The 19,229-nt window shown below is 31.0% G+C and overlaps 2 protein-coding genes across 9 annotated transcripts; one reads left to right on the forward strand and one right to left on the reverse strand.

The window, feature by feature from the left end:
- Positions 1 to 1,998: 1,998 nt before the first annotated feature.
- Positions 1,999 to 14,141, forward strand: LOC17883780 (DNA damage-binding protein 1b). 8 transcript variants are annotated; one of them, XR_002833525.1, is made up of 24 exons: positions 1,999 to 2,271; positions 7,554 to 7,660; positions 7,990 to 8,064; positions 8,246 to 8,339; positions 8,436 to 8,556; positions 8,673 to 8,721; positions 8,838 to 8,897; positions 8,981 to 9,072; positions 9,152 to 9,209; positions 9,302 to 9,411; positions 9,495 to 9,570; positions 9,846 to 10,049; positions 10,165 to 10,256; positions 10,347 to 10,455; positions 10,625 to 10,807; positions 10,900 to 11,115; positions 11,266 to 11,370; positions 11,450 to 11,716; positions 11,836 to 12,113; positions 12,300 to 12,627; positions 12,706 to 12,948; positions 13,031 to 13,576; positions 13,658 to 13,705; positions 13,838 to 14,141. XR_002833525.1 is itself a non-coding variant. In XM_023781570.1 (24 exons), exons 4-22 carry the CDS (start codon positions 8,285 to 8,287, stop codon positions 13,571 to 13,573), a joined length of 3,189 nt encoding a protein of 1,062 aa, XP_023637338.1. In that variant the 5' UTR covers positions 1,999 to 2,271; positions 7,554 to 7,660; positions 7,990 to 8,064; positions 8,246 to 8,284; the 3' UTR covers positions 13,574 to 13,576; positions 13,666 to 13,705; positions 13,838 to 14,141. The 8 variants fall into 8 exon arrangements, 6 of the variants coding, with proteins under 6 accessions (XP_023637338.1, XP_023637337.1, XP_006286955.1 ...); XR_002833524.1 differs by having other exon boundaries at positions 13,851 to 14,141; XM_023781570.1 differs by having other exon boundaries at positions 13,666 to 13,705.
- Positions 14,142 to 16,200: 2,059 nt separating this feature from the next.
- On the reverse strand, positions 16,201 to 18,278 carry LOC17882242 (cullin-like protein 5). The gene is made up of 5 exons (XM_006287756.2): positions 17,912 to 18,278; positions 17,357 to 17,819; positions 17,096 to 17,276; positions 16,593 to 16,982; positions 16,201 to 16,509 (listed from the first exon to the last, which is right to left on the reverse strand). Exons 1-5 carry the CDS (start codon positions 18,102 to 18,104, stop codon positions 16,465 to 16,467), a joined length of 1,272 nt encoding a protein of 423 aa, XP_006287818.1. The 5' UTR covers positions 18,105 to 18,278; the 3' UTR covers positions 16,201 to 16,464.
- Between the last annotated feature and the right edge of the window lie 951 nt (positions 18,279 to 19,229).

Here is a 19,229-nt window from a genome sequence, read left to right on the forward strand (position 1 = left end):
AATTAGGAGTTAGTGGTCTTTTTACAAAAAAGAAAGTTAGAGTCATCTATCTGTAATGTCCTGCGCATATGCGCGGGTTGTTGTATATTTATTTAATTATTTTAATTTATTTATTATTTATAAAAATAGATTAAATAAATTTTAATGTTTATGACATTTTTACATGTTATTTATTTAAATCATACATACTCCATATCTTTTGAATTTATTCGTTGATTAATTGTTCAATTAATCAATTTTGATAGTAATTTTCTTTAGTACTTTTAAGTATTTTTGATAAAACAATAATATTGTTAATGATAAAAATAGGAATGATATTGGGAGAATTTAAAAAATATCCCTTTAAAAATACCACTTTTTAAATTTACCCTATTTTCAAATTTTATCAAAACAACCACTAAAAATGTTAAAATTTATCCAAATATGTGTGTAAACTTATAAATATACACAAAAATTACCTTTATTTGTGTATACAATTTTATTTATTTCTATGTCTTACAAATTGGTTTGAATATAACAAAAAATTATTTTGTTAAAATAATTACATACTTTGAAAATAAAATAAATATACATGAATATGTGAGAAAGAAAAAACATATAAAGTAAAACAATGAAAATGGTTTATTTAGCTTGATTTTCTTATGGTGGGATGGTCAGAAATCAATATTTTTGAATCCCATCGATAAAGTAATTTCCTTATAGCCATAAAATATTATTATACATATGTATTATACATTTAATAGTATAAAAAACCAAAATAGTAAAAGTTAGTGGCCGATTGGTTGATACTTTCAAGGCTTTAAATATTTTTTAAAGTTTCTACAGCAATTATTTTGCCAATCAAACATTTAGGCTTTTATTTTTTTTTAAAGCATTGAAAGCCACTTTTATTTTTTTCTTCTTTGTTATCTCATCTTTTTAGAAGCGTCAAAAACCTGACTTTAAAATCTAAACAATTAAAAATTATTTATTTCTTCACATTCCCATTACATTTAAAACATTCTAGAAGTTTATAAATATATTTTATTTTTACAAATCAATTATTCTCATTTTTTTCTTGTTCTTTTAAGATCCATTTCAATAATAATCATTTTTATTTTCATCATCATTAATAATGATGATGTAAAAGAGTTATGAAATTTATGTTTATATGTTTATATAGAGTAGCATTCAAAACAGTGCATTAATTCATGTTTAACATATTGCAAATATAAAAAAAAACATTTGAAATAGTTTTAAAACACCATTATTATTTGCCATAATAATCTATTAAGAATCAATCACCAAAAACAAAAACAAAACAGACTGATGTCTACAACTTCAGATATTTCTTATTTTTGTAGTATGATTTATTTAAATTTCAAAAACTTTGTTATCATTAATAAACAAAAATTAGTCATTAAATTGCTATATAAATTCATTTCTAGCATAACTAATATTTATTATTAATATAAAAAAATAAAATAAAAATAAGAGGCACAACTTTAAAAGTGGTGCATTACCAATCAGATTTTAACAGTAAAAGTTTCTACAGCCAAAACATCTACAGCCAAATTTTCTACAGCCAAAGCATCTACAGCCAAATTTTCTGCAGCTAAAATTTTAAAATCAAAATCTCTACAGCCAAAAGTAACAGCCGTTACCAGTCAGGGCCTTAGTATAGATTTTTATATCCAAAGGCGTAAAAGATTATATTCTAAACAAAAACAAAAATTCTAGGTATTACATATTTGGTTAACTATACATTTATGAATGTAAATGTGTAACCAAATCTTCTATCCAAGTGAACGAAACTCTAAACCCTCCTTTACTCGTTCATCGACAATTCGACATAGTAGTCCCTACATGTTGAACAAAGTTTCTTTTTTTTTATCAAGAAAGACATATCAACCATGCATGACTCCCACGTCACCACAACCTTATCTTATCGTATATCAAGAAACTAATAAAAAATCTCTGGTTAGAAACATTAGTTTTAAGAAAACTATTGGAAAAGAAAGAAAAAAGAAATCTTCACCAAATAATCAAACTCTGATATTTTTTACATTTTTGCTTTGGTATGTCTCATAATTTGCATCGAAGACGATGTGGAGGATATTTGCTTGCGGAGGTCGAAGAAACTACGAATCGAAGACGATGTGGAGAATATTTACTTGTGGAGGTCGAAGAAACTGGCCTTGTCTATATTCTGAATCTCAACAGCGATGGCTTAGCTTCTTGGACTGGCAACGCCATCGTCTCTGTGTGGCTTTCCTCGTCGTCTCTCAGCAAGTAATTATTTATCCCATCTCAAACTTTTTGAAGATCTTATGCTAGAAAAAAATTGAGATAAATTTTGTTGTTTAGAAAGATTATAAAAACCTCAAAGAACCCCAATACAATATACTTACTCAGAGCATTAAAGATTAATTTCTGAATCGAATATGTCTGAATGACATCTCAGTAATAGTAAAACACATATACAACATATATATTTTAGATTTGTAGGATAAAATCTAATTAAAACTTCAATTAGTAAAACGTGTTGATGATATGCCAATTTAGATTAAAAGTGATTTTTTTTTTTTTCTTTCTAAGATGTCGATAGCTAGCCCCCATAATACCTCACTAAATCCCTTACACCTCTAAGAATCCATACTCTGTTTGGAATCAAGTGACTATGAAGCATCAACATTGCACTTAAAGAACCTTAGTAGAGAGGAGGAAGCTCTTCATTCTGCTCAAAAACCAGTCCTTGGATTCCTTTTGTGTCTTCTCCATAGTCATCATTTGTATAGTTGATTTCTTGTTGCTGGGAAACAGAGATCATTTTTAATTAACCTTCCATATTATCCAATAATATTAGATACCTAAGGGAGGAGCCTCATTTGACGTTGTAAACCTTATGCCTCTCGACTTCTTTATTGAATACACTTAAACCATTTTATATGTATAAATAGAGTTAGAAGGATTAATAATATAGGGACATTAACAAACAAAAAACAACACACTAGATCATACAAAGGTCATAATACCACCAGTATGACTACATGATTGACTGGTTCTTTCTGTAAGCATTCGTTATATATATATATATATATACTATTTGTTGACCCGCGCTACGCGCGGAAAGTTTATTTAATTTTTTTTTTTTTTTTTTGTCTAACGTTTATTTTGTTAGTTTTTTTTTTGCTATCATTTTTTGCTACTAGGTAATATCCCGCGCATATGCGCGGGTTGTTGTATATTAAGTTAATTAATATATTTATAAAAAATAGAACAAAAAAAAATCAATGCTTATGATATTTAAATCATTCAATAGAATTCATTCAAATCTCTTGAATTTATTCATTGATTAATTATTCAATTTTGATAGTAATTTTCTTCAATACTTTTGAGTATTTTTTGATAAAAAATAATAATATTGTTAATGATAAAAATAGAAATGATATTGAGAGAATTTTAAAAATACCTTTTTCAAATACCACTTTTTAAATTTATCCCTTTTTCAAAATTTATCAAAACAATCACTAAAATGTTGAAATTTATCCAATATGTGTGTAAGCTTATAAATATACATACACATTACCTTTGTTTGTGTACAAAATTTTATTTATTTCAATGTATTACAAATTGGTATGATAATTATATATTTTTTTTTATTTGGTTACAATAATTACATACTTTTGAAAATAAAATAAATATACATGAATATGTGAGAAAGAAACAAACATCTAAAGTAAAAGAATGAAAATTGTTTTTTTACTTGATTTTCTTATGGTGTAATAGTCGGAAATCAATATTTTAGAATCTCATCGATAAAGTAATTTTCTTATAGCCATAAAAAATTATTATACATATGTATTATACATTTAACAGTATAAGAAAACAATAAAGAAATGAAAAGTACATAAAACAAAGAAAAAATAGAATTGAAAACAAAATTTTAAACAAAATATATAATCAAGTTCTTACAATGATATCTTAATTGATCTTTCAACCCATGCAAGAACATTAAAAAATAAAACATAGAAAATATTGAGGGTATCAAATATGGTGGAAGAGGATGTAAGAATGAGTATTTATAGGATAAAATATGATGTTATTTATATTTCTAAAATAATTAAATTAGAAGAGCTATAATTATAATTTATAGTGTGTTAATTAAAATTGAATGGAGGAAACAAATAGTCAATTTACAATTTATTTAATTTCAGTTACAATTTAGTATTAAAGTGTGTATTTCAAGTATGAATTAAAGTATATGATTAAATGTGTTAAAAATTTTGTTTAATTAGAAATAAATATTATAATTAAAAATTAAATGCTAAATGGACCAATAAGGAGAGATTGAAACCTTAAAAATTTCCAAAAAATAATCTTATTTTTTAAAGTCTTTTTATATTCCTCTTAATTTAAGTTATATCTCTAGGTTTAATTATATTTTTCATCCTTTTAGTATATATAATAGATAGAAAATTGAATATCAAATTGTTTTTTAGATAGGAAATCAAGTATAAAATTCAATGTTAACAAAAATTATAAAGTTCTTTATATTATTAAATATTGAATCACAAACTAAATATAAGGATCATTATTCTTAAAATAATGTCTTACAAATTGGTTTCATAATTATATAACAAAAATTTATTTTGTTAAAAAATTACATACTTTTGAAATTAAAATAAATATACATGAATATGTGAGAAAGAAACAAACATCCAAAATAAAAGAATAAAGATGGTTTCTTTAGCTTGATTTTCATATTGTACAATGGTCGGAATTCAATATTGTTGAATCCCATCAATAAAATAATTTTCTTATAATCAAAAAATATTTTTTTTTTTTTTTTTGTCATCCTTATAATCAAAAAATATTATTATACATATGTATTACATTTAAAAATATTTAAAAAATGAAGAAATGAAAAATAAATATAAACAAAAAATAAATAAAATTGAAAACCAAAGTTTAAATAAATATTTAATCAAACTCTTACAATGACATCTTAATTAAGTTTTCACCCCATACGAGAACTTTTTTTTAAAAAACAAAGAAAATAATGAAGATATGAGAAATGATAGAGGAGGATGTGAGAATGGTTATTTATAGGAAAAGAAGTGATGTAAGTTACATTTTTAAATTAATTAAATTAGATGAGTCATTATTATAATTTATAGTGTGTTTAATTGAAATTCAATAAAGAAAACCAATAGTCTTTGAAAATTTATATAATTTTCAGTTACATTTTAGTAGTAAAGTGTGGATTCAAAGTATGAATTAATGTATATGATTAAATGTGGTTTTTGGTAAATAAATATGAAATTTTTTTAAAAAATAAATATCAAATGGAGCAATAAAGAGAGAGTGAAACCTTACATTTATATATATATATATATATATATATATATAATTAACTCCTTTCATTTTCGTTTCCATTTGTTTATAACTTATGGTGTAATTAAATTTTGTATTGAATGATTGTCATTAACATTTACTTATATATATATATATATATGTTTTTTTTAATGAATGGCTTAAATGTTTTTCCACCAATAAGGAGAGAGTGAAACCTTACTTTTATATATATGATTCTATTTTTTATATGAGTTTTTATAAGTTTATATTAGTTTAGTATTTGAAATGTTTATTGTTATTTGTTTAACTGTAAATTAGACTCAATAGTAGGTAATACAATCTTATATTTCAGAAGCCTTCAATTCCTGTAACCCTCAGTTATAAATTATAAATTATCAAATTAAATAGTTGACTGTAAGTATGCATTCAATAAGTTCATCTTATATAAAAGCAACATTATAAACTGACATAGATATAATTCTTTGCATTTCTATTAGCTCTCATATAATAGAGATATTAGAGTGTGAATTGATTTTGAAGACATATCATAACTATTTTCTCCTTAATAATATCATAACTATTTTCTCCTTAATTGTGTATATATATATATACAATTTTTATTTTTACACTCATACTGTATATTATATAAGTTATATGAATAAAATATGTATACATGTAAAGAAAAATATATGTACATATATAATTGTATCTATATAATTGTACATATATATAATTGTATAGATATAAACACTGTACAGCTGAAATATCTGTACAAAGACATACAATCGTACAGAATAATGTACGTACAAATACAATTGTACGGATATAAAATATTGTACATCAATATTTCTATACATATAGGTTTTTCTGTACAGATAGAGAAATGTACAAATCATAATTTGTATAAAATATATTTGAAAATATTAAACAATATGCATATCAAATTGTGAAGAAAAATATGATTTTTATATTTCTAAATATTTGTTTTTTAAATTATATAATTAATATTTTAGTTATTAAATTAGTGGGAGAATGTAAGAAATAAAAAAATAAAAGTATGTATTATATAAATATATATATATATATATATGAGATAGAGAGAGAAAGAGAAGATGGAGGGCATTTGTCTTTTGTTCGTGAGAGAAAGAGAAAGATATGAGTGTTAGACAGTTTGGTAATTGAAAAAATTTCTATCAAAGAAGAGCTTCTATTACATAAACAGTAAAATATGGGGTTTTTACTAATTGTAAATAGTAAAGTGACTATATCTCCTATTAAGTTTTGAGATGTACTATTTGCAAAGTTTCCCTTTATTTTAACATGTTTGACTACAATTCTTTCGTTATTATTTACTATGCATACATTGCATTTCGATATCTACTTTATCTTCATTTTCTATTGGCTCCCATATAACATATATTAGACTATATTGGTTTTCAAAACGTATTATAACTTTTTTTTCCTTAATTACTATCTTTCACTACTCAAATTTGGATTAAAACGATTTGATTTAATTTATGAAATATCAAATTTGTTTTCTCTTTATGATTATGTTATAAACTAATATTTTACTTTTAATTTGCTTTTTCATGTTTTAAATTTTATATATACAATTACATAAATGTTGTTTTATTCTAACTTGAATTTAAAATTTACTTCCATTCTAAAATCTCGTAGCACATTTATAAGTCGAATTATATTATTACCACTAATAAAAAATTATAATGTTGTTTTTCTTATTTTAACATTTCATTTCTTTTATATAATTTATTTTTTATTTATATAAATTTGATATTAATTATAAGTAACATAAATATGCATTAAATATATATTTTAATTTTTTAGTGTAAAATTAAAAATGTTGCTTAGGTGGATGCTTAGGTGGCATCATGAGAAGAGAGAAAAAGCTAACTTTATATATATAGATATATTAATTTATTTTGAGAAAAGAAAAATCTTTCTTTATACATAATTAAAAATCTTGTTTACACCTCTAAAACATATATTAAAATTTTAGTTTGTCTTTTCTCTTTACAAAAAATGATAATAAAAGAATTAGAAAAGGAGAAAAACTAAAGCATAATAATCGGACATTTTTAATTAATTGAAGAAAATATATAAATGTAGTTAAGGATAAGAAAAAGATAACAAAGTTGACGATTCAATAGAAACCTCCAGGTGACTTAGAAGGTTTGTTTTTGGGAATTAAATACTAGGGTTGAGAGTAGTCATCGGCTTCCCTTCTTCTTCACTCGCTCTCAGTGTAGAACATTCGAACGAGCGATTTGGTCCCCTATCGTCCAGCACAATGTCTCCGCTCCATGTAATTGACTCTTTCTCTTTTCGTGATTTTGGATTCTGTAGTTTCAACAACAGTGTTTCTGTAGCTGAGCTCACTAAATTATGGAGAACATCATGTAAACGGGTTCACTGAAATTGGGTTTTGGTTGAACCTGGAAATCTTAAGGATTTTAGTTTCCCTATTCGTGTTCCATATATATCTTTCAAGAGACCAAGATACTGAATCGAGTGTTCCTTGAACCTAGACTGTGTTTAGAGAGTATGCAAATTGTGCTTTCTAAGGATTAGAGATGATTATTCAGGCTCTCTTTTAATTTTGTTTGCCTAAGGAAGCTGTTTTTGCAAATGCAGAGGGCGAGTTGATGTAAATTTGAAACACTGAAGTCTACTAAATTCGGCCTCTGTTCTTCCTAGCTCTCATTTCTGGTAATGGGACTTACTGTTGCTTTTTCTCATTCGTTAATGGAATCCATCCCTTTCTCAAGGATTATTGTTCTTACTCTTAATTCTTAATACGTAATCTGGATCTTATTCATCTTCACATATTTGTTTGGTTATAGGCTCGCTTTTAATTAAACTGAAAATTTTGAATGTTATTGTTTTGAAGTTGGAAGACTTGACCACTCGCCACTACCATCTGTCTGTCATGGCTGCTCCAATTGATCCAAAAACTTTTTTATCAACAACCAGTCCGTCTAGAGGTATTGCATTCTCTTCTGTTTGGTTAAACAAAATTTGAATGTATTTGCTACTTCTTTTATTACTAAAATAAATTTGTTGTCTGCATATTTTAAAAGGTATACAAAGATCCCTTACAGCTACTGGCAACTATGTAGCAACTGTTCGCAAAGCCACCGCGGTTACCCACTCATGTGTGGGGTGTTTCACCGGTCCTAATGACTTAAATCTGATTATATGGTATGTTAGGGTGAACAGTTCCTCAATTAATATAGCTGTTAGACGTATCCAATTAACAGAATAAATAACTCTTACTGTTCTTATGTACCAACGTTTCTTTCATTTTTCTATTTCAGCAAAGGCTCTCATGTAGAAATCCATCTCATGATCGAAAATGAATTACAGGTAATTGATCACATCCCTAAGCTTTCTATCTCATTGGATTTGCTAATTGTTGAACTTTATAATATTTCTTTTAAGAGTTTCGCAACATATTTGTTCATTTTTCCCCATGTTTTCAGCATATAATGGATTTCCCTGTAGTTGGGAAAGTGGTTTTCTTGGAGTTATCCCGTCTGCCTGTGAGTATGCTATTTGGTTGTATGATCGTTTGGTTTTTGTTATTACGCTGACAACAATATAAAAGATTTTTCATACTTTGCAGTCTGCAACTGAGGATTTTCTTTACATTGCCACAGAATTACACAAATTATGTGTGGTTCGATGGGATTCTGAGTCTCCAAACCTGATTACGATGTATATCCACTAATTGTTACATTTTATTTTTCTATAAATTTCAACTGGCCATATAACATGTTATTCTTAATACTTACAGAAACGCGATGCAATTCCAACCAACAAAATTAGAGACAGGGGAGGTGCTGTATTGTCAGGCATGTAGAGCTTAGAGTTCAATAGTTGTACATTTATATCTTCTGTTATACTATATGTATTTACTCTCGTTTTATGTTTTTCTATTATTCAGGGGGGAACCATATGTCCTCGTTCTAGCACAGTTGTTCTGTATTCCAGTCAAAGGTGGTTGAGGGTCATGACAGATGTTACTTCATATAAAAAATCGTCATTTTTGTGGAGGTACTCGTTTGATAGTCTTGATTCTTGTCATTTGCTTTATATATGGTAAGTGTTTTATTGTGTATTTGGAATTTCTTTTTCAGAGGTCCTAAGATGATGATTTTGGACGTGAAGTTTTTGTACGGACATAGTAGCCCTACGATGGCAATACTTTTCCAGGTATATTAATCATATTTAATTATTACTATGTGGAGAAACCTCAGACAATGAGCCTAGTTATTCTTTTTGGGTGAACATGGACTAAGTTGATTTAATTTCACCACATTGAAAGACTACTTTGCTGCTAATTGTTTTATTGGCATATCTAGTTGCCACCTGTTAGTATATATGTCATTCATATGCTTTGATACTAAAAAACAAAAATTCCAGAAATTTTATAATTGATCTCGTACTTCCAGACGTTTTGATTAGTAAATGTGTGTTTACTGTTGTAGGGAGATAATGGTAGTTTCGGTGTTAAAGTGTATGAGGTTATAGATAACAACTTCAACTTGAAGGGATGGCAACTACCTGATAATGTAGTAGAACCTACACTTTTGATACCTGTGCATCAAGATCCATATGGATTTCTTATCATTGGAAAAGAACTTTTTGTCTACTGTAAGGAACAAGCAACAAAAACAAAACGCATGGGATTTGTAAGTTCACTTCTATGTGGGTTCTATTCATTACCGTAAGTGTAGTTTTTATAGTGTGCATTATTTTTGTGTTCTAAGTTGATATATTCTCTTCGAATCCATTTGCAATATCCAGTTCAACATAAAAGCCTATGGAAGATTTCATACAGATACCAGAAAGCATAGTTATCTTCTCGGGGACCATAGTGGGCATCTTCTCATGATAGAGTGAGTTTAAGATCATCTGCTTGGTTACGTAATTATAGAATACTGTTAAGATTTTGTAATTGTGTCTAAAATTGTCTTTCTAAACTGAAGGCTTCCACAGCTCACGCATAGGATCTTGGGCAGAATATCAATACCCTCATCAATATCATATCTTCGCGATACAATTGTTTTTGTCGGCTCATGTTCTACTGATTCACAGGTTTGCTATAAAGACACATATTTTTTCAATGGATCTTTTGTAGCTATTATTTTTCGAATTTTATGTATGATGTTTCGCTAGTCCTTTTAGGTTCATAACAAAGTTTACAGCAACTACTGCACAAGTAGTTTTAATATCTTACATATTTTTTTGTCACTCTAAAATGCAGCTCATAAAGATCAATCATCTAGCAGATCTCCAAGTATTGAATACATATGCCAATTTGGGTCCAATAAGTGATTTTTGTGTAATCAATAAGAGTGGAGGTCAACGGAAATTACTTATGTGCTGTGGAAGCAATGAAGAAAGTGCTATCGAGTTGTTTTACACTGGCACGGGAATCAAACCTAAGGTTTACTTTACGTTTTATTGATTAGGTTTCTCTTGATAACTGAAATAAATGATCATAACTTAATTCAATAGTTTTTTGGTTGTATATTGCAGAACTTTACTGAACTCCCAAACGTCAGAAATGTCTGGCCACTGAAATCTTCCATCTTAGATGATAATCACACGTATCTTGTACTTCAGACATTGCAAGAAGTTATTTTCGTGTACACCATTGTCAACGATGGCTTTGTTGCTCACAATTTTAGTGGTTTCATATCTGGTTTAGCCACTTTATGCTGCCAAAATGCCATTTATAAACAATTCATACAAGTAGGTTATGTTTTCTTACTTTTGTATCAAGTGGAATGTTTAGTTTTTTTCTATATTCGTATAGGTGATAAAGTAGAAGTTTTGGTTCAGTTACTCTATATGCTATTGTTTTTCTTTCACATTAATGATATGCTGCTTATGTTAAATTAGGTTACTCCAAAATCAGTGAGATTGATTTGTTCTAAGACTGGACTTCTGAAGCATATATGGACTGGTAAATCAGATATAGATTGTGCATCTGCAACTGTTAGTCAGGTATAGTTTCTCTTGACGAAGTTGTTTACAAAAATTTCCTGCACTTGACTCGCTGAACATTCATTTTTTTGTATGTTAGATTCTCGTAGCAACTGGAAACTATTTGAATTACTTTGAAATTAGAGATGGAGATTTGCTGTTAGTAAAAGAAATTGATCTCGGATATACTGCTGCATGCCTCGATATAAGCTATCTTGGCGAGAATCGACATTCCAGCAAGTTAGCTGCGGTAGCAACTTGGTCAGAAAACAAAGCACGGATTTTTTCGCTTCCAAATTTGACTCTTCTCGCGGAAGAGCAATTAAGCTGTCTACCCCGGTGCATCATTCTCTGTGCATTTGGAATGGTATGAATTCTTGATACCTTTTATAACATCCTTTTAAATCACTGTTTATTTCCATATCTATTAAATTAGTCCATCATTTCAATCAATATTTATCCTTAATAGTATTTTTGGTTTTGCAGGAACCATACTTGCTGTGTGGTTTAGGTGACGGAAGTCTATTCAGTTTCAAGTGGAAGGAAGAGAGCTTCCAGTTAGAAGATAAAACCTCTGTTTCATTAGGGCGTTCATGTCTTACATTGCGCAAATTTTCATCAGATGGTGAAGATTATGTGTTTTTCTCGACACCTACCATGCCAAGTATAATTTTCTACAAGAACGATAAGCTGCAGCACGAGACCTTGAACCTAATGAATATTTTCGACGCATGTCCGTTTCAATGTGATTACGTGAAAGATGGGTAAGCTAACTATTTCTATCTTTTGTTTCATGTTTGATAGGTTAGGTAATATACTGATATAGCATACTCTTGTGGATCAATTCTGATTTTGAATATGTTAAAATTGGACAGTGTTGTAGTTATTACGTTGATAATGTATATTCTTCGTGAATCAACTCTGATTTTGAATATGTTTAAATTGGACAGTGTCGTAGCTACTGGGAACGATGGATTTGTATTTTGCACATTAGGAGATATTGCGGAATCTGGCAAGACTGTGATTGCATCATGTGTTAGACGGATATGTCACCAAGAAGAAACACAATCCTATGCCATCATTGTTGAAGAGAAGGAACAGACGAAAAGACATCGCATCCTTTTACTCGATGATCAACTCAACACATCAGCCTCATATAAGTTGGATGAACATGAAATTGGATTGTCAATCATTAGTTCTCGGTTTGCAAATGACAATCGTTTTTATTACTGCGTTGGAACATCATTCAGTGTGCCAGGGGAGGATGCTCCAATCAAGGTAAACTTGTAGGGCTTCTTCAATTTGTTTCTTTTGCTGAGGTTAAGTTGATTAATTCTTCTCCTTATTCTCCTGTAGGGGAGGATTTTAGTTTTACTTGTTATAAATGGGAAACTGGTTCGTGTCACTGAATTTCCAACTGATGGCGCTGTGCACTATCTCAAAAACTTGCACGGGGGACTTTTGGTCAATATTTCTCATACTACACCTCGTTTCTTTGAGTGGATGCAAACTGTTCGTGAGCTGAATGAAAATCCCGATGTTGTTGAACCAGAAGGTGTGGAAGAGAGATTTTCTTCTATGTGCTCATTGTCACAAAAGGTAAGTGTTTTAGTGAGGTTTTGTGGAGTTCCCATTACAGTTAGAAGACTCAGTATTTTGTTTGGTCACTTGTTTGTTTTAGGTTAAGTACAAGTTAGAAGACATTGTTATTGCACCAGAGAATCGGAATAACCACACTGCTATTCTAATGATGGAAAATGAGGTTCTTTTTTCTAGCAATGCTAAGTACATCATCATGTCTTATAACGGACTAGACAACATGGTTGGGCAATGGTACTCAGGGGAATTTATAACCCAAATAAAGTCGGGAACACTTTCCAGACTAGCCGACGAAGATTACGCTCAGGTTCCATCAGTTTTATTTTCTACAACTACCAGCGCAATGAGAGTCATAGTGTCCTTGCCAGATGGAGTCTATTCGTATCTGCAGAATCTCGAGAAGAAGATGAGGGCGGCAAGAAAGAAATGGGACCATTTTGTAGAGCTTAGTGGGCACAGATGTATTGAATTAGAAAATGCTCGGGACAGAAAGTTCATTGATGGCGACTTTCTGGAGTCTTACATGACTTTGTCTGAGGAACTGCAGTGGGAAATTGCTAATGACATGGGCATTGATGTTCCAACGCTGATTAAAATACTTGACTATCTTGCCCTATTTCATTAACAGGTAATTTCTTTGTATCTATAAACTTCTGCATATATATTGATATATATGGTATGATTCCTGAACTTAAGTCAAATGCTCCAGTTCTGCAGGCAGGGCTCAGAGACTCCAAGTTTTGAGTTTGATGGAATGGTAAGCATAATGTCTCCTACGACCTAAGAACACTGTTGCAATTTTGTGTGTTTCATTCCTGCTTTTGGAATACTCCAAAAGCAAGTTGGTTTTGTTCTTTCTTGTTTGGTTGCCTATGCATTGACTTTTTAGTTGGATGTCTTAGGTTGGCGAATTCTTCTACAAACAGAAGAGAGGACATGGTATTGTGCATACTCATTATGTTACAGACTGTGTTATGATGAGAGATTTGCATACGCTAAGTAGTTAATGGTTCTTGTCAAGTAATGAATGCAAGCTTATGGATTTGATGTTTTGTGCTTGTGTGGCTGCCTCGTTTCTGTGGAAGTCGTATTTAGACTCGGATAAACTTGTGTTTCTTGTGTTGTGTTACTCTAGTATCTCTTTGACGTTATCTATTTAGCGAACTTTAATGCAACTGGTTCTTTGGCAAAAAGGAGGTACGAAGAAAGCTAAGAATGGAAAAACACTCTATGCTCAGTTTAGGTGCTGAGTGGTTTCAGACTTTCAGTAACATAGACCGGAACTACATTGAACTGGACCTAACCATAAAAATTAGAATCAAAACATATCCGTTTGACTTTACTATCTTCTGTCTAGAACCTGATTTGGGTTCTTTCTGCTCTGCCCGAGAAAGGAACGAGGATTTGACCACGTCATGATTCGTGACCTTCCGAAGTTGATCTTTTATTGATCTTGCCATGAATCAATTGGGAAGTATAACTGACTTTGTAAGCGTCTGAGTGCGTTGACTTATGGTGTGAAGCCTTTGCTTCCTCTGAGATGTATCTTCCATTCCAAGCGTACAATCTTCACTTGTTCAAAAGCAAAAAGAAAAGTGTTTTCCTAGAGAAAACAGGGAAAATCAAAATTACCATTGCAGGGTCTTTGTCAGGGCATCCAACACATCTTTTGAACCGTCTTTGTTGACTGCAATGTGAAGAGGTGTGAAACCGGCCGGACCAGAAGCATTGGGTTACAAACTGTTTCTTTGCTGCGTGGGAACGTATCTCAAAAGTTTTATAACCATAGCCTTAGTTCGGTTAGTGTGACAATAGAGGAGGGAGGAAATCCACCGACAGCTACATCAAAAAAACATCTTTAACAGCTTTCTGATCACAGCAACTCTCGATCCACTGAGATCACAAATTCACGACTAGCTAGCCACTTGATTTCTATTGTTGGCAAAACCTTGACAAAATAACATCCTGACCGTAACCAGCTACGAAGCACAAGGACCCTCCAATCTACAACAGGGAAAAATATGTTTCAACCAAACAACAAAACATTTTAGAGCATATAAAGGTCAGTAAAGGAAAACAACAAAGAGTCCAACCAAGTTATTCTACCTATCTTCCCATGAGGCCATGACCAATACCAATGGTACAACTGCAGATGTGTTCAACAACATTGCTTAATCTGATGCATAAAATCCAGAGACATTGAATGTTTCAAACATCAATTGCACAATTTTCCCTAATAGCTTGTCCCACAAACAAACTTTTGCGGAAGCAAATCAGGTTTAATCATCAAAGCAGCAGCATTTTGCTATCTAAAAATGTGGTACTACAAGAACAAAATGGATCCTTTTTAATCAACCATCCAATGTAACATGATTATGGAATGGAAAGCCTTGCTTAATTTAAGTTCTTATCTTTTCAGTTAAGAACAAAGGGGGAGAATGAATTACAGACCCTCGGGAATTGCCAAGAAAAACAAACTTCTTTTATATCGTCAAACCTACAACCAATGTTCCATGCTTTGATATCTTCCTTATTCTCTGTGCGCTGACCAATTTGATGACAGGAGATTCCTTTTCACCAGAATCTTGTTTTCAAGTTACCTCTTCCGCATTTGTAGAAAGCTTCTACTACTGCCTAATTCACCAGTTACTTCGGTTTTCTCCAAACCAGCAAATTAGAAAAATCCATAACTTTGTGTTAAGGGTGTGTGATGAACCCATTTAACATATCTATGAGACATGCGTCTTGTTCTGTCAAAAATTTCATCCCTCTTTTCAGGTTTTCTTCTGTTTTATTCAGCTTTTGTTCTGTTTTGTTTCTTAAATATTTAACCTGACCAAATTGAGTAGTTGAGCTTGCTTGGTCAAAACTGGTATAGAAGAAATATAGCAGATCCAAGGGTGGATTCTGGTTACCTTTCTGTTGACAAAACTGATCTGAAATTACAAGCACACACACGTAAGATTCTGAGAAGACCCAGCGTTATAGAGATTTGAACACACAGCATTCCTTGCTTTGAACACACACTTGGATTGTCCAAGACGTCCCTCTGTAGGAAGCAACGACGACTGTCTCCATCGAATTTATGTGGCACCTTACTTTATTACTTTGGCTTCTATTCAGCCGTGAGGCAGTATTTCCTTGTTAAAAATCAATCCACGAGATCCATGGCTTACGTGAAGAGAAGCGAGAGATTAGATAGAAAGATAAGTAGTATTACCCAATGTAACAAAGATCAGTTTTCTAGAATGAGATCAGAACAACGAACACGCATACATAGATATTAGAGTTCAAAGGACCAAAGAGAAACCTCTCCGACTCAGACATTATCCTGTAGAATAAAATCCACTTTCTGATATACTAAAATGCTAATGCATTTCGTTTTGTTCACAATGTAGTCAATTCTGAAGAAATATCAACAGCATATGTATAGCCCGTTGGCTGATAAAGAAACGTTACACAATACCAGAATAACAACCGCAACTTCTACTAACATTAAATAAACGACTGTCGGCTTTAATCCTCCATGCATTCCCGCTGCTCTTCATCCGAAAATTCACCCTGCAAAAAGAATCACATACATTTTTTTATATTTGCAGTTCAAGAATCAATAAGAGGGGGATCCAATAGGAAAGAAGTCATACCGGCACATGCAGACCCATACTCTCAAAACAGTCTCTGATGGTCTTATCCAATAAATAATCGTCTTGAAAGCATTGACGCCAAATCTTCTCAATACTAGTATGCAGCTCACGCAAGGAACCTTCTTGCCTCGCTCCCTTTCCTTTTGCCAAAATGTAGGATTTAAGAAGAGAGTCTAGATCATCCACCAGATCCACCATAGCGAATATACAATACATTCTTCTAATGTCATCCATTAGACTCTCATCCATTAATAGCTTAAAACCCTCTTCAAGAAAACCAGCGTGAGCCTTCAGGAGTCGACTCCCTAAATCTTCCAGTAGTTGTGACCAGCAAGATGCAACGAAGAAATAATGCTTCTTGCATTTTGTCTTTTCAGCAAGCAAACTCTCCTGCAATAAACAATCACCAGAAGAATATAGCTTTGATTTTTAGGGTTTACGAAGGAAAGCTTTACAAAACAAAAAAGGATACTTTGAGATCTTAAGATGTAATGTAAATGTACCTCGACATATTTCAAGTACTGGGAAATGTCGGACTCCTGCAGGACTTGCTCTGCTTCCTCGGCATAAAACTTGGAAGTGGAATCAAGAAAAGGCTTCGCAAACACATCTTTTGACACCCCACGGAACATGTCCATAAGCTTCTTAAGGAGACCATCCGTGTTGTAAGGAATCTTGCGTAATCTAATAGACATATATATATAACACAAAAAGTGTGAGACTGAAACAGTGAAGGAAAGAAGAGACTCGTCTTAATTATTCACCTTTCCTCAGTGATGAGTCCTAAAATGCCGCTAATAACTCGATCTTGAAGTTGAGGGGACATGGAGAGTTGCTTATGGAAAAGCTTCTGGCACACGCTCCATAGTGTTATCCCATCACACCTCTGATACATGGCTAAGTCAGACAAAAACATCATCTTCCTTTTAAAGTCTAGCCACGACTTGTACACGAGTGGTAAGAAAACAGAGAGATCACTGCTTTGCCTCTCTAAAGATTGCATAACAGCAGAGACGTGTGGCTCACACTCCTGCTCGATAAGATCGAAAAGCTGCAATTGCAGTTTCCCAGGATCCCCAAAGCAAGCACGCTCAACAGCATTATAAATCTTTCGGCAGTTGATATCTTTAGACTTATCATATTTATCATCTAAGATGATTTTGATAGCTGGCTTTAGCAAGTCCCACGCATCCGCTAAGTATTTTTGTTGTTTTCTGGCTAATTCAGCTAAACAGATGATATGAAATTTAGAGGATCAGCGACGAACCATAAAAAAGTTAAAAGAAACAAAAAAAATTCCAAGATCTGAAAGCGTGTACCTGTAACAGGAACGGGGCCGAAGTCAAACATAAGAGGAGGCCCCGATACAGGAAGGCAGAAGAGGCCATCATCTCTTGGGCTACAAGGAAGAATATAAGAATTTTCATCTGCTTCTACATCATCCGGTGAGTGGTGAACGAGCTTCGGCGACTTCGCAGGTGAACATGTGGCGGGGCTGCCCGGACGTTTCATGATAATCCAATACGGAAGAAATCAATACACACCAGAAATGCGATTATATATCCCCAATTCGCGATAGTACGGGCGGCGATTTTAGGACGGTAGGTCTCCAGGAACCAAATCCGAATTTACTAACCCTAGCGAGGAGGAGGAGAAAGACGGGATCTTTTTTGTTTGTTCTTTTGACAAATTAGGAGTTAGTGGTCTTTTTACAAAAAAGAAAGTTAGAGTCATCTATCTGTAATGTCCTGCGCATATGCGCGGGTTGTTGTATATTTATTTAATTATTTTAATTTATTTATTATTTATAAAAATAGATTAAATAAATTTTAATGTTTATGACATTTTTACATGTTATTTATTTAAATCATACATACTCCATATCTTTTGAATTTATTCGTTGATTAATTGTTCAAGTAATCAATTTTGATAGTAATTTTCTTTAGTACTTTTAAGTATTTTTTGATAAAACAATAATATTGTTAATGATAAAAATAGGAATGATATTGGGAGAATTTAAAAAATATCCCTTTAAAAATACCACTTTTTAAATTTACCCTATTTTCAAATTTTATCAAAACAACCACTAAAAATGTTAAAATTTATCCAAATATGTGTGTAAACTTATAAATATACACAAAAATTACCTTTATTTGTGTATACAATTTTATTTATTTCTATGTCTTACAAATTGGTTTGAATATAACAAAAAATTATTTTGTTAAAATAATTACATACTTTGAAAATAAAATAAATATACATGAATATGTGAGAAAGAAAAAAACATATAAAGTAAAACAATGAAAATGGTTTATTTAGCTTGATTTTCTTATGGTGGGATGGTCAGAAATCAATATTTTTGAATCCCATCGATAAAGTAATTTCCTTATAGCCATAAAATATTATTATACATATGTATTATACATTTAATAGTATAAAAAACAATGAAAAAATGAAGAAGTACATAAAATAAAAAAGAAATATAATTGAAAACAAAAGTTTTAACTAAATATATAATCAAGCTCATACAATGATATCTTAATTGAGCTTTCAACCCATGCAAGAACATTAAAAATTAAACAAAGAAAATATTGAGAATATCAGATATAGTGGAGGAGGATGTAAAAATGAGTATTT

This window comes from Capsella rubella, unplaced genomic scaffold (genome assembly GCF_000375325.1).
Source record: "Capsella rubella cultivar Monte Gargano unplaced genomic scaffold, Caprub1_0 scaffold_6, whole genome shotgun sequence".
Taxonomy (NCBI): domain Eukaryota; kingdom Viridiplantae; phylum Streptophyta; class Magnoliopsida; order Brassicales; family Brassicaceae; genus Capsella; species Capsella rubella.